Here is a 14,699-nt window from a genome sequence, read left to right as displayed (position 1 = left end):
TGTTGTTAGTCGATTTTTGCGTCGGATCACGTTGCTTCGTCGAAGGCGAAAGGATGCTGGCCGCAGACCACCTCGTTTTCATTAGCATAAAGAATTTCACTTGGTGAAACAGCGGAAATAGTTGTGCTGTGCGCCTAAACATCAAGTTTTCTCGGCGAACCACATTAATTTTTTGAAAGTTGAAGAACCTTTCTTGTGAGCTCGCGGTTGAAGAAGGCAAATGCTCATGTGTAGCAGACCTCCTTGAAAGGTAACACTTTGGCTCTGCGTTGCTGCACTGCTACAGTGAACGTCTTGACAGTTTTCGAGGTAACTATGCGCTGTAATTCGAGCTGTCGATTGTTGTATGCCAGTGAGTTCCGTTGTCCTGACAAAAGCTGAATACGCAGGTCATTCCCTTCAATACAGAACGGTGCTATGTTTGGGCCAGCGTATTTTGAGATAGGTCAAATCGTAGTTTCTATTGTACTAGGCGGGCTCTTTTCTGTTATTTCGCCGATCCCTATGATATGTTAGTATATTTCTAATGAATAAGGTCATGTGCTTCCGAACATCCTTGTTCGTGTTGGCCACAGTTGATATTCAAAGTAGACGTATGCACACGCACTATGCACCCTAAAAATGCACGGAAGTGATTATACAGGCACGAACATAGATGTACTCACGCGTGTTGGTGTCTAAGTGTGGCCTTTTGTGTGCGTCAATTGATTGATTGATATGTGGGGCTTAACGTTCCAAAATGACCATATGATTATGAGAGATGCCGTAGTAGAGATCTCAAGAAATTTTGACCACCTGGGCTTCTTACACATGCACCCGAATCTGTTCGTGTAAGTGTTCACATGCGAAACGAAAAAAAAAAATACATGCTTGGGGGTGGGAGGAATCTACCGCAGCCTGATTTGAGAACGCATTCGACTTGCACAGGAAGCGAGAATATGCGATAAAAACTCGCACACGTAACGCAACAACTTTTCCTATGCGCTGGTTTATATAAACGAAACTATACTCCACGCTTTGAGACGCCCGAATATATATAATAAGGCACATAGGCGTAATAAAGGTGTACTCACCGAAGAGAGTGAAGCCGTCGCATGCGAATTAGAACAAAATACCTTAGTGTCAGTCACACTTTTTCGAATGCGTTAGTTTCTGATTTGGGCCGTTCACCGTCGCGCGTCTTCGGCATCAGTCGGAAAGTGATTGAATGATACGGCGCCATCATTCCACCACAATGCCACGCACTGTGATGGTCTTTGGAAATCACTTGCTTTTTTTGGGGATCGCGCGTGTGACCTAAAAAAAAACTAAGCGGCCGCTTCTCAACACGCACGACCTGGTAACATATCTCTTTCAAAGTTGAGCCAGTCAGCACTTCTTTCAGGCGCGGCCGCTAGGTGGCGAGCGCTCAGCTGGAGTCACAAATTTGGTGAAAACCGGAAGTCGTGTTTTTGTAACCCCGATGTGGTGTATGAAAGTTGTAAAAGCTGGGACGAGTGGGCACTCGGGGCAGAGGCGAGCGCACCGAGCGTAGCCGGTCAAACACCGCAGACAAAGGAAGAAGCTTTTCCGTGCCCAACACCACCGCCCTCGCGTTGTGCTCAGAGCAGGAAGCGCTGCAGCGGCCAAAGTCGGCGATGCCATCGGCTGTGTCACTTACATTGACGTTCCAAACGTGACGTCACAGACAGCGTCAATAATTCTGGCATGCCAGGTGAACGTTTTGAGCCAAACTTTAACATTTATTTGCAAACAATCAGTGCATCTCTCAGAATGTATTTTGGCAAAAATGACGGAAATGTGCAAAGGAACTCACCCAGCGAACTTATTTGAGAATCATTGATCTAAAAAATTGCCGGAGCTCGCCTTTAGGCACCTGGATCAATAAGACATTTTCAACTGTTTCCTTAGCTTTCCTTAGAATTTGTGACTGCATACAGCAAAGTGACACAGAGGCAAGGTTAAGTGCTCCTGAATCAGATAACTTTTTCTAATGCGAAAATATAGGGGTCTTCAATTGCCATTAAGCCAAAGCTGTCTTAGAGTTTGCGAGAGCATGAAATATACACGTGAATGTAGAAAAAAAATCACTGTGGTTGGGATAAATACCGATGCTTCACTGTTGCTTGCAGATCATCTCACGGAATGGGAGACTTTCACGAGGGCGCTTCTGATCTTTCATTCTTGCATTTCTGACCTGACTCTTCGCATATCGGCGGTCAGACGGTCACCTGGGCTCTTCTACCAGAGCGTCACTTTGCGAAGTGGGAAAGCACGGATCGATGTTGAAGTGTCCGCATATACAGCACCGTACAGAGATTTTATGCTTCCCTTCGTGTGTCACCTGTTTAGCTGGAGGAATCCCAATGAGACGGAAATACAGACTTATAATCTCCCTGATTACGATGATATGGACCTTCGTGAGCACATTTGCCCAGAACATCTCATACAGAATGATTCACCACGACTCAACGATAGCAGGTACCTTCTCTTTTGTTCTTTCTTTGTGACCAAGTGGAAAAGAGCATGATTATATAATTAAACAACGAGTTTAGTGAAAAATTCCAAGTATAGACGCGTGTTTCCATCAGTGATTAATGTAACTATCATCCGCTGAAAACGCGGCACTTTAGTGGATGAAGCTGTGCCTGGAAAATGAAATTCTAGCAATGCTGATAGTGTGGAGACCGTTAGCCAGTTGACCATAACCAGACGTGTGGGCAAAACCACTGGAACATGTACACGCATCAACTAATCTATCGGTATTATGCCCGCTCCTCACATTAGTCAAATCCTAAACTCAACCACAGACACTCTGCGAACTACCTGTTCACAACATTCCAATACACTCACGATTGTTCCATCTGGTTCAGGCGTGTATTTTTTGGTGACGCGTGCAAGAACTTCAGCCACGGAAACTTTTTCACGACAAAGAGCGTGTGACATTAGGAATTTGTCTTGTGGATACAAGTGCTTAGCTCTGCTCATGCGAATCATAGTTTACGAAGTTTGGTTTCATTCATCTTCCTTTTTCATAGGTCGAGTATCATACAAGGACCACGTTATTTTGACATGCACATTTGGTGCCCTGCCTATGAATTCTTTACACTATTCAAATGATTTCAGGGAATTAATTTACAAATTTGTGTATTACAAGACAGGAATCAGTGTTTCTATAACTCAGGAAATTTTTTTCTTCCAGGATCGTCCGAATAATTGAAGTCGCCATAAGTATACCCTCTCTATTTGAGTTCTGAGTAGCAGTCGACAACACCATTAGTGTACCTGATGACTTACCCGATATTGGAGCTTTTGTGACTTCTAGTGGTTCCAGTGAACTTCGGAGGCTGAGATACGACGTGGACGTGGACTGCGCACCTTTGCTACAATGCGCTTATCTGCAAGGAACTACTTGTGGTCAACATCTTGACACATCCTTGTTGCCTAAGTTATGCGCTCGTGGTGAATTAACTGGTTCTAAGCGTGACTTGATGCCATTTTCAGTTGAAATTGGAAATTCAAATTACATTAGTAGTTCATTATACATTTCCCTCAGGCGAGATGGCGATCCCAGTGACTGACGTGGCCCAAAAAAGATGAATATCAGCAATATGCATTGCAGTATAGTACATCATCTCTATATAATACTTCATATTCCCAGACCGGTACGACACAAAGCTACAAAAGTTCCAAAATATGTGATTTTTCTGGGCACGTATGTTTTTAGGGTGCGTTTTTTAGTCTTTCAAGGGACGTTTTACGAACAGAATTAAGCCGACGTTTACGTTTGTTTTTTATTAACATATGTAGTTGATGATTATGTTTTTTGTAGACAAATTTTGTATTCTTCAATTACATATGTTGTCAATGATAAAGAAACGTAAGTGCCGGGATGACTGTGTTCCTAAAACGTGCCTCTAAAGACAAGAACGCGCCCTAAACAGAGGCATGCCCAGAAAAGTCACATATTTTGCAACTTTTGCAGCTTCTTGTCGCATCAGTCTCGAATTATGAAGTATTTTATAGAGATGAGGAACTATATATACTGCAATGCATATTACTAATATTCATAAAAGTGCCGTCGTTACTGTTTGTGCTGCAAGTGCGTGCTTTAAAAACTACACTTGAATCGCAAAGTATAGGGCTGAATTTATCGCTTCATAGCTTTGGGTGCCGTATACTGTTACCGAACACAATACTCGCCTGCCATTCTGTGTCTTGTTTGTGTGTTTTACCCTAAAACTATTGAAAACTTTCAAGGCACCTAGTCATTTTTCTTTGTTAATCTTGGTTATTAAATGTTATTCATTCTCAGTTATAAAGACACTTTTCACGTTATAAAGTCTGTTGTAAGTAATTTGCTCTGCTTACGTTTTAGGTGAAATAATTGTCAGTTTACTAGCCAAAACACAAATCACAGTGGAGGGACTTCTTATTGCAGCAAGCATAACCACTGGACAGATGCAGTTGTCAGTCCAGCCGTAGTTTGGTGCACTTATCTCCTCTTTGCATAGCTTCTTGGATGGTTGCTGCCCTTAAGGATGTGTACAAACTCACCCAGATCACATCTTCACTGTAGTTTATCCGAGTTGTCACAGTGATGTTTCATAATAAACATTTGCCTTTGCCACGAAATCTATGGTGTTTTGTCGGCTGCTCTTTTTCTGTCCGATATTTATTGGTAATTATATGAAGTGTTGTTCAATAGAGTGGTGCATAGTTTTCATACGCAATGCTCTTTCTTTCATGCTTATTGTTTGATTGACTCGCCCCTACAATGGAGCAGTACAACGCTTCAGGTCGCGTGTCCAATCCCAGCCGCGGCGGTACCATTTTGATGGCTCCAAAAAACTGGACACCTGTTTACTTTGTGATTTCGCTGCACTAAAAAAAAAACATTGGATGGTCCGAATTTCGGGAGGCCTTCACTACACAGCGTCTCTCACAATCATGGGAGGCCTTCACTACACAGCGTCTCTCACAATCATACTGCCAAACGTATTAGTTTCATTTTTACGTATTGGGACTGCACGCACAAAAAAAAACCCTATAAAGGCTCAGCAAACATTGCGTCACAACGCTGGAAAAACTTCGTGGTTTGAGATTATTTTGTTAATACTACTCGTAGAACGCGAAGAGTGAAGTGTATACCGAAGCTCGCGTGAGCCCCAGTGATAACATGGTCGATTTTTAATTATGTAACAAGTACAAAATGCGGTGCGTTCGAGCGATGATTAGATTATCGACGGCCGAAGCTCTGTTCAACAATATAAGTGAACAGCAAGCCTTGCTTGCTGTTCACTTATGTTTTTTACTCCCAGCCATGATTTCAGCCAAACAGAGCTTTTCTCACAATTCACAACCCCTTGACAAATAGTGTAGGCTTACCGTAAGATAAAAGGTTAAGAGATGACTTTTCCATAGATCCCTGCGGCTGATTTGGGTTCGCTGCGCACCAAACGGCTGTGGGAAAACATTCCAGCTTCAGAGATGGCAGACCACAAAAAAGGCTGTCTCGAAGGTCATTTTGAAATGACTAGAAATATTATACAGCCTCCGACCCCACATTTACGTGCGAGCTCGACTCTGAGGCCATACTTCATTCTTTAACGCGTCGTTTGCATGCATCGATGAGCTTGGTGTAAGCTGCACCGCTAGAGCGACAAGCACACGATGCGAGTGTGTGTCTATGCACACATTTCAATTAAAACACGAGAATCATTGAATGTGCATAAACTTTATTTTAAAGTGATAATCTTGATGAGCAGATACCCACTTTGTAATGTTCAATAAATGTAGGCACAAAGACGTCCACTGCAGTATGAGACGCGCAATTACCACTGCCATATCATGAATATAAGTTACACACAAGAAATAAAGATATAGGCAACAAATAAGAAACGCATCAGAGTAACACTGCAATAATCACACTCACACAACTACACTTACACAGCACAACGCGACACGGCAGTAGCTGCCTCAGCACTTGACTCCGGATTAACCGTAAAAAAAAGAGACGTTGGCTGCGTTTTCTTTCTCATCTTCGCACTTAATTTCTCCTGCACACTTTACATTGCTCTTTCGCGAAAAACAGTCACAAGCAGTAGCCGCAGCAAAAGAAAACAATTATTGGGTGTCACGCCAGCTGTTAACAAGGTAGTGTTTACTCATTGTGTACGTCCTAGCTTAAGCTAGCAAAAATTTTTCTAGATTCACCACTTCTTTCTTATTGCGCTCGTTAGAGCTTCAACAATTTGACAACGGCACAGAAGACAATACTGAGCATGCTTGCACTTTTCACAGAATGTCACTCATACAGTGAATTCGAATACCAGTAGCGGCACAAAGAAAAGCTGACAACCCGCAGGTCACAGCATTGATTCCCGGCTGCGGTAGCTGCATTTCCAATGGAGGTGGAAATGTTGTAGGTTCGTGTGCTCAAATTCGGGTGCAGGTTAAAGAACCCCAAATGGTTGACATTTCCTCAACCCTCCACTACGGCGTCTCCCATATTCATATGGTGGTTTTCGGACGATAAACCCTACATGCCTATCTATCTAGAAAACCTGACAACGCGATAGGCGACTCAATTTCTTGAGCCAAGAAAGAATTTTCACGCAAACTTTCTGCGGAACATTCCAGATAGATAGATATGTGGGTTTCCCAAAACAAGAAAGATCTCTGCCGAAAAGCGCAATGCCACAAACGTTAGGTTAGGAATTCAATGACAAATTCATTACGCACTTAAAGTATTGATGGCGTTCGTACCTAGAAGCAGCCAAGTTGAAAGGCAAACGGAACAAGGGAAACCCACGACGCACGCCGGGCGCCTTATCGTACATCTTTTATGGCATCTCCCTACTGCTGGCTGTACTTTTTCATTGTCGTAAATGCCCACGAACACGGAGCATGACAACGTTGCCATCGCGTCGACGCCATGGGCACTTCTCTCGCATCCGATTCAGGCCTTATCCCTGCCCGACATTATCGCATCGTACACTCACAGATGATAAAGAAAAATTCAGGCCGTTGTCAGATACGCAAACACACGTAGTCGTATAATGCACTAGAAAAGGTACTTTAGTAAGTAACTTGCACACGTATTTCCTTCAAGAAAAAAGCAATGCGTTGTTGTCTTACGCCTGGGGTGAAGCTGCGTAGCTCAGTCGCTTTTTGGCCCGAGTGACCACTCTTGTCATTATTATGTTACTCAGTGGGGAAGGTGCTGTTTGTTCATGATCCCGACGCTCCCGTAAAGCTGTGATTCCAGCAAAAGTCACGAATAAGCATCCGACACCATCAAGGAGATTCGAGCTAGCCGCAGAAAACAAGAACTGCCACAATTCGGACTCTTGCATGACAAAGTAAGCGCGTCGACGAAGAAGACGACAGGCACCATGTTGGTCTCTGTGTCACCTTAATGAGTCGTCATGCATCAACCCAAGGAGCCACTGACTTTCCGCTGGGCACCTTGCGAAGACCCCGGGAGCTGGTCGAAAAATTGCCGTGACCGTATACTTCGCCCTTATCCTTATCCGCCCTCCTTATCTAGAATAACTGTTTATGCAACAATAGTTTACGATAAAGACACTAGAGGGAATTCGGATTCGCGTGGTCTAGAGCTGGTTTGTCTTCTAACAACAATATGCAAATCTTCAGGTGTTGCACTTCGGTCACCTGAACCTTTTAGGCTCACCAATTTAAATCAGGTCACAAACTTCACAACAATCCGTTTTTTTATTAAAAACAAAACCAAAACACAGTAAACATATCCACAAGTGTGCTTGAAGCCAGCAAGCATGAAAGCTACACTGTGACAAAAGAGTCAAAAGAGGATTCTGACAGGCCATTTCTCTTTGGATGCTCACTTGACCCTCTTTTGGGATGTACAAGCAAAATAGGAGAGTTGACATTTAGAACGGCTTGGGTTGTAAAAACAGCGCACAAAATATAGAAAAGGAGAGAGGAGGAGACGACACCGTGCTGAACTCGCTACTAAAGTTTATTTGAAGACACACGCACATATATCATGCAGTCGACCTGGTCACGTGGCAAACAAAAAGCGTCTGCGCAGCATATCAAACAAGGTGCGAAACATACCTAATCTTAGTGAGCAGCAACACGTGTGCAATGCACCTTCATACTTGCCAAAAACATACGCAACAGTCCATAACATGGCAGCAAATAACCCAGGTACCAAACCTCTTTTTCACCAAGGGCCACAGACGGCTTACTCACACATTTTTCCCCTTCCCTTTCAATGAAAAAAGCCTCCATCACTTACCTAGTGCACTTGTCCTGGTGACCAAACAAGCATGTGGCTTTATCTGCCATTGGTTGGCAACCACACTTCCTACAATGAGCTGGCAAGTGTAACCTGCCAGCAGCCGTTAAAAAGGTTAAATGTTCCCTTAGTCTCTCGTTTAGGCACCGCCCGGTTTTTCCTGTAAATCCCACCCCTCCCCTCCCCCCGCATGACAATGGCCACATATATACAACACGCGATTTACACTGAACATATCTATTTTTTTTCTCTTCTCCGGACAGAACGCTCAGGTATTTCGTAAACCGGAACTTCTTTTATGCATCGGGACAAGTGCTCTATAGGCAAGTGATGGAGGCTTATTTCATTGAAAAGGAGGGGGAAAGGTGTGTGAGTAAGCCGTCTTTGGCCCTCGGTGAAAAGGACGTTTGTTACCTGGGTTATTCGCTGCCATGTTATGGACTGTTGCGTATGTTTTTGGAAAGTATGAAGATGTATTACACACGTGTTGCTGCTCTCTAAAATTAGGTATGTTTCGCACCTTGTTTGATATGCTGCACAGACGCTTTTTGTTTGCCACGTGACCGGGTCGACTGCATGATATATGTGCGTGTGTCTTCAAATAAACTTTAGTAGCGAGTTCAGCACGGTGTCGTCTCTTCCTCTCTTCTTGTATATATTTTTTGCGCTGTTTTTACATCCCAAGCATGAACCACCAACTAGTGCAACTTTCGCTATTATTGCAGTTAAGAACGGTGTCGTAGAATTCTCGCGAAGCGCCTTTTAATTGTCTTCCGTGTCGTAGATGTCGCCGTATGCGCCGTACACATTGCGCGTTCGCTCTTCGGTTTCGTCGTGGCGGGTTCCTTTCTCGTCCAGGCGACGTGTTGTCGCGTATTGTCTATGCCTTCTCTCTCTCTCTCTCTGTGTTGGAATGTATCGATTTTATGAGCGTCTCCTTTATAACGGCGTGGCGACATAAGTGCTACGAGGCTCGCAAGGAAGAAATGAAAAAAATATATTTTCTTTTATGTTGGGCTAATACCTTATCTACTCCGATTAAATTGATCTTATTACAGCGAAAGCTGTTGTGAGATCACAACTTGGGTCACGCGCCACCGTAGTATTCCGCTATTGGTGTCAGTAACCACATCGCACGAAATCAGAAGAAAAAAACCTAGCACCAATGACACAGTGGGGCACGAACTTGGGTTCGCTGCGTGCCAGCCCAGTATTCCACCACTGAAATACACCGGTGCTTGGACGTGCTGGCAAACTTGCCTTAGGCAGGCTTGATGTCGGAGAAGCTATCATCTTATTACGACTTATAAAGCAGTTTAAATCGGTGAAACACAACCTGTCGTCAAATTGCGTAACGAGTGGGTCGTCCAATGCTCTAACCCATTACGAAAGCTTCTTGTTCATCTATTAACTGTGATGCATGCGCAATTAAGGCATAATTCTTCATCTTCAGAGCCACTGCATGAAAAATTGACACAAAATTCCTTGCAGGTATTTTGCGGATACCACGCTTCTCAGGAAAATGACAAAAAATAGCATAACGAATTTTGGCCTTCTACAGAAAAAAATTATAATAATGTCACAGTGGGTATCAAGCAAGTCTACTTGCAGCAGTTACCCAATGAGTGTTTAGAAAAGGTTTTCAGAGCCCGCTCTTCTAGCTTTCGCTGTGACGGCGCTGCACTTTACGCGCAGGCATGGTGTTTTTATAATGTAAAATTATGTTCCATCCCTCTACCTCTTCAGGCAGAATGAGCTCATTTTCCCACTATTCCTGTCCTTGATCTCTAATTTTCTGGCACTAATACTCTAACTGTATCTTACTTAACTTTATCGTGGGCATGCTCAGCTTTTCATGTTTGTCCCTGAAACCCAAAGCCGCATGGCGGCTTCTACCCAATTGTATACGGGGGAAAATCGCCACCTTAGTTCAGAACATGTTCAATCCTTTACTTTGTTCCCCTACAGCATGTACATTGTTCGTCTTCTTTATTGAATCCCGCTTTATGACTACGCGTACTAAGGCAACCTGATCTTGCTTCGTACGGTAAAGTGCTTCCCCTTGAATCATCATAAAACTTCTTGCACCTTGTTCCGTTCTTGCCTTTTCTGTATTTAATGAGTGCCGGCTTCTTTCCACCACGGGCATCCAATAAATCCTTTCTCACTTTTTGCCTTATGATCTTTGTTGCTATGTCGCCCACATTTTCAGCCCCGCCGCGGTGGTCTACTGGCTAAGGTACTCGGCTGCTGACCCGAAGGTCGCGGGATCGAATCCCGGCTGCGGCGGCTGCATTTCTGATGGAGGCGAAAATGTTGTAGGCCCGTGTGCTCAGATTTGGGTGCCCGTTAAAGAACCAAAGGTGGTAGAAATTTCCGGAGCCCTCCACTACGGCGTCCCTCATAATCATATAGTGGTTTCGGGACGTTAAACCCCACAAATCAATCAAATCAATTAATCAAATTACCCACATTTTCAGCCGTATATTTACATGGCGAGCTTTATAGTTCTTTTTCTCTACTTTGTGTCCACGCTCTTCCGAATACAAATACCCAAAGATTCGCTGATTTTCGTTTCGTGACACAACAGCTTCAAACCACACGGACACACAGGTAGTCAAAAGTGTGAGGATTAGACAAATTCGTGTACTGCCCATCATTCTAATGCTCGCTGAAGCGCCAAGCACTGCAGCTATAAAAACTAGCGCCAGAGTTCTCTGTAGTGCATATATTGGAAATTCTATGGGTATAACATGCCGGTGGGCTGTATGCGATCACCTGACAATTTCGTCACCCTCGTCCAGTTGAGAACGTGCCCCGCTTTCGCAAGTGAGCGTGGTTGGAATATATTTTTAGAGCGAAGTTATTTACAATGCCACGCGCATCACATCACCGATCTCGATAGTCCTCTTTTCCCCCAATGAGAGAATGAGGGGACAAGAAGTAGATTTATGTGCGGGAGATCGCCCTTATAATGAATGCAGTTGCTTGTACAACATGGTGTAGAAGTAGAAGATCAAGTATCTCTTCTAGAAGCTTTTAATCTTGCTTTGCATCGGCTAGCCACCTAAACTTAACTGTACGTCTTGTTAAGACGCGTAATTAAAGTCTACCATGTAGACATCGGAACATGAACTCAGCTTAGCTCAACCAGCACCTCTTGTGTTCTTTTCAGTGCCTGGGCGAACTTTCTTCAGGCCGTCAAACGGGCGCTCTGCCTCCACTCGCCGTGGCCGCGTGCCGGTGCTGCATGAGTAGGCTACGGAAGACTGGCGCTGAACAGCCACGCGTATTCAGAAGCTCGCGAATTCGTGTTTTTATGCGAGTTAATTTGCATTCATGCTTCTCGCTGGCTTTAACGCGTACAGGTGCGATGAAGAGTAACGAGAACATAGCGGCGCACTGTTTTCACCGTGCTTTGACCGTGGTGGCAATAAAAATATTATTTATAGTCTTTGTAACAAACATGACTCTGTATTTTTATCATTAATCCAGGTTGCAATCGCTTATAAATAAATGCAAAACAAAAAATAAGGTAGATAGAGCATGTCCGCGTTTCTTTCCATGCCACTGTACGTATATAGTGAGCAGAATCTCCGGCCGTGCTACCGGTCCGATACTTCCATTCGAGTTTTACTGTATTTTTCATTTTATTTTTCTTTCAGGCTTTTGCAACATCATTTGCATGCCACCGTATACATTACTTTTGTGTACTACTCTGCATATGTGACAAAAAGAAATCACGTTATCTTCTTTAGTTCTCATTAGTGATAGAAAAAAAAACTCAGAAGTTACCTGGTATAACAATCTGAAGCGACCGAAAGGCAAAAACTATCTTCTTCGTTTTCTTCCCATTCGTTGCACTAAAGGTTTCCTGCTTTCTTGCGGGATGTTTCTGCACCCAACGTGGTTTTCTTACTACCTGAAGGGTCGGATAGAAAGCTTTGTGCGCCGTGCGGGCTATGAACTGCCCCCGTGATCAGCCCATTTCGACCATGCGAAGATGTTACACGATGCCATCAGGTTACTTGACCCTCCGATATGTAAGAAAATTGAATGATTTGGGACGTCGTATTATATCTTCACGTGATGATTTCTTGCATCATTTGTGCTGATGCCGCTGAAGCTAGACGACACCGGACGACGCCGGCTACCAATTTTTGCTTTTGATGGGGCATTTAAAGTTTTCGTCCTAATACTCTATGGCGTTCGTGCCATGAACTTGCAGCGGCCGCTGGAGTTTGGGGAGGGTACCTACAGTAATCAAGCCGGATAATTGGTCTCCTAAAACTTAATATATATTTACACTACACTCGAATATGTAGCCGGCGTTTACAACCCAAATATTTTATACAAATTATAGGAAGTCATGTCTCAAGACTACGCTTCGTGTTTGCAAGCAAGACGATAAGTATCAATAAAGGTGACCACGCTGCGTCCGAACCGCGAAAGAATGAGTTCATCAGTAGCAGCGCTGCCTCCCGATCACTGCCTCGTGCAACGCTAATATTACGCCCCGAAGCTGAATTGGAGCCTATGGGCACTATAAAAGTTGTCAGCGAAACAAGCTACAGTTATCATGTGCAGTTTCCAAATAAATGCGTGCTTCTTTGGCTGATCAGCGTGCCCCATGTGAGCAAAGCGACAATGCAGGTTGTCTGCCATCCGGCTCGCTACTGAAGATTGATTGATTGATATATGGGGTTTAACGTCCCAAAACCACCATGTGATTTTGACAGACGCTGTAGCGGAGGGCTCTAGAAATTCTGATCACCTGCGGTTCTTTAACGATCGCTCAAATCTGAGCACACTGGCCTACATTTCCGCCTCCATCGGAAATGCAACCGCCGCCGCCGGGTCGCTACTGAAGAGGCCAGAGTGAAAAAAAAAAAGAAATGGAGCTGAGTAGCAAATATTGAGGCTACACGAATCCGTCCACAAACACACAGACAAGCTCAAGTAAGTAACGAAAGGCAGCATTTTCATGGCTGTCAGCTCCGCTCAAGTTGAGAGTCAGCCTTAGACCTTATAACAACAGCGCCTGTTCAAAGCATCGGCCATGGTTGCTTTGATCGCACCACGTGTGAATGTTTTTGTTTGTTTTTCGTACCATCACGATTTCGTTGTTTAAGCTCTCGCATGGTAAAACCACCTGGCATAGCTCTTTATTTTCTGGCACTCTGTGGCAAACTCTGTGGCAATCTCCACTGCATTGCTGGGCTTTCTGCCTTTCAGGTCCAGTGAGGGGTAGGCATTTTGTATTAAAAAGCAAATAAGCAAATGATGAACATCAAAAGAATAAATATTCAATTCTGCTATGTTTACTCCTAAACACTAAATAAATTCGGTGAATTTATGATTATAAAGCGCACCATTGTGGACTCTCGAGCCTAATTTTGACCAATGTTTATCAACATGCAACTAAATCTAGGTAGACAGCTGCTCTTGTGTTTCACCCACATCAAGAGACTGCTGCTGTGCCAATGAATGCACCTGGTGTTTGCCTTTTCGTGCCTCCTTTGTTGTCAACCTGCCTATTTCATATTTACCTAAATGATTGGACCCTTTACAAAACACTTTCTTTCTTGATCTTCTTTGACTTGACAATAAAAAATAATTGTGAGGTGATAAAATGTGCCAGGCACAGGTCTAGGCCTTTGCTGCACTGTTTGAATCAGTTTAGGAGGCAGACAAAATGATTTTCTGTTCAGAAGAAAGATACAGGAAGAAATAAGTGGAACACACTGCTCGACAACATATTGAATATGTGATCAAGGACTGTCAAGCATACTGTGTAGGAAATTTGGCGTGGATAAATGGTTATGTAGGTTTCCTTGGTATTCCACAAATACATTTTCCAAAAAGAAACACTTTGTTGGCATCACCGTAATGCATGAATGAGATGATGCAAAATTTCCCCAACATGAGTTTATACAGGACATCTGTAGACAGTTGTTTAGCTCACAATATTACCATGCAGAAAAAAAATGACTGGGAAAGAAATTGAATGTTAGGCACAGTACAAGTCAACTTGGGGAGATTAGATAGGAATCTGTTATTAAACTACAAACTCTCATAGTAGTTTTAACGTATAACGAAACTGCAGCTGTTTAAAATGAAATGTACAGCAAATGAAACTGCCTTAGACTCGTTCATTTCAATAGCGTACAATATGAACAGGCTCACGCGCCCTAGGCATGATCAGCGCCTAAAGCTAACGAACGCCCCAGAAATGTTAAACAAAATAGTAGTCACTAGCGAGCAGGGCCCTCCTCCCACGCCACAGCTCACAAAAGACAGTGCTGCCAAAACGCCGCTCAAATCTGGCACCGAATTACCGCTGTGCGTTCATGCGCTCCCTGCTTCACACTCCCCACACAAGAAAAAAAAAACTCGTCCGCGCTTGGTTTTGCCT

At 43.7% G+C, this 14,699-nt stretch overlaps 1 protein-coding gene across 7 annotated transcripts in view; it reads left to right on the top strand.

The window, feature by feature from the left end:
* Nucleotides 1-14,699, top strand: part of LOC119186620 (uncharacterized) — a 127,394-nt gene that overhangs the window by 30,250 nt on the left and 82,445 nt on the right. For 3 of the 7 annotated variants that reach the window (XM_075880488.1, XM_075880487.1, XM_075880489.1), the window contains 2 exons: nt 2,133-2,481; nt 3,203-4,635. The exons of the other annotated variants lie outside the window; for them this stretch is intronic. In XM_075880488.1, coding sequence (XP_075736603.1) covers nt 2,133-2,481; nt 3,203-3,257 — 404 coding nt within the window. In that variant the 3' untranslated portion in view covers nt 3,258-4,635. Of the gene's footprint in view, nt 1-2,132; nt 2,482-3,202; nt 4,636-14,699 lie in introns of those variants that run through there. 7 annotated transcript variants of the gene reach the window in all.

Source organism: Rhipicephalus microplus, chromosome X (assembly GCF_043290135.1).
Source record: "Rhipicephalus microplus isolate Deutch F79 chromosome X, USDA_Rmic, whole genome shotgun sequence".
Lineage (NCBI taxonomy): Eukaryota > Metazoa > Arthropoda > Arachnida > Ixodida > Ixodidae > Rhipicephalus > Rhipicephalus microplus.
This window is presented reverse-complemented; position numbering and strand designations above follow the sequence as displayed.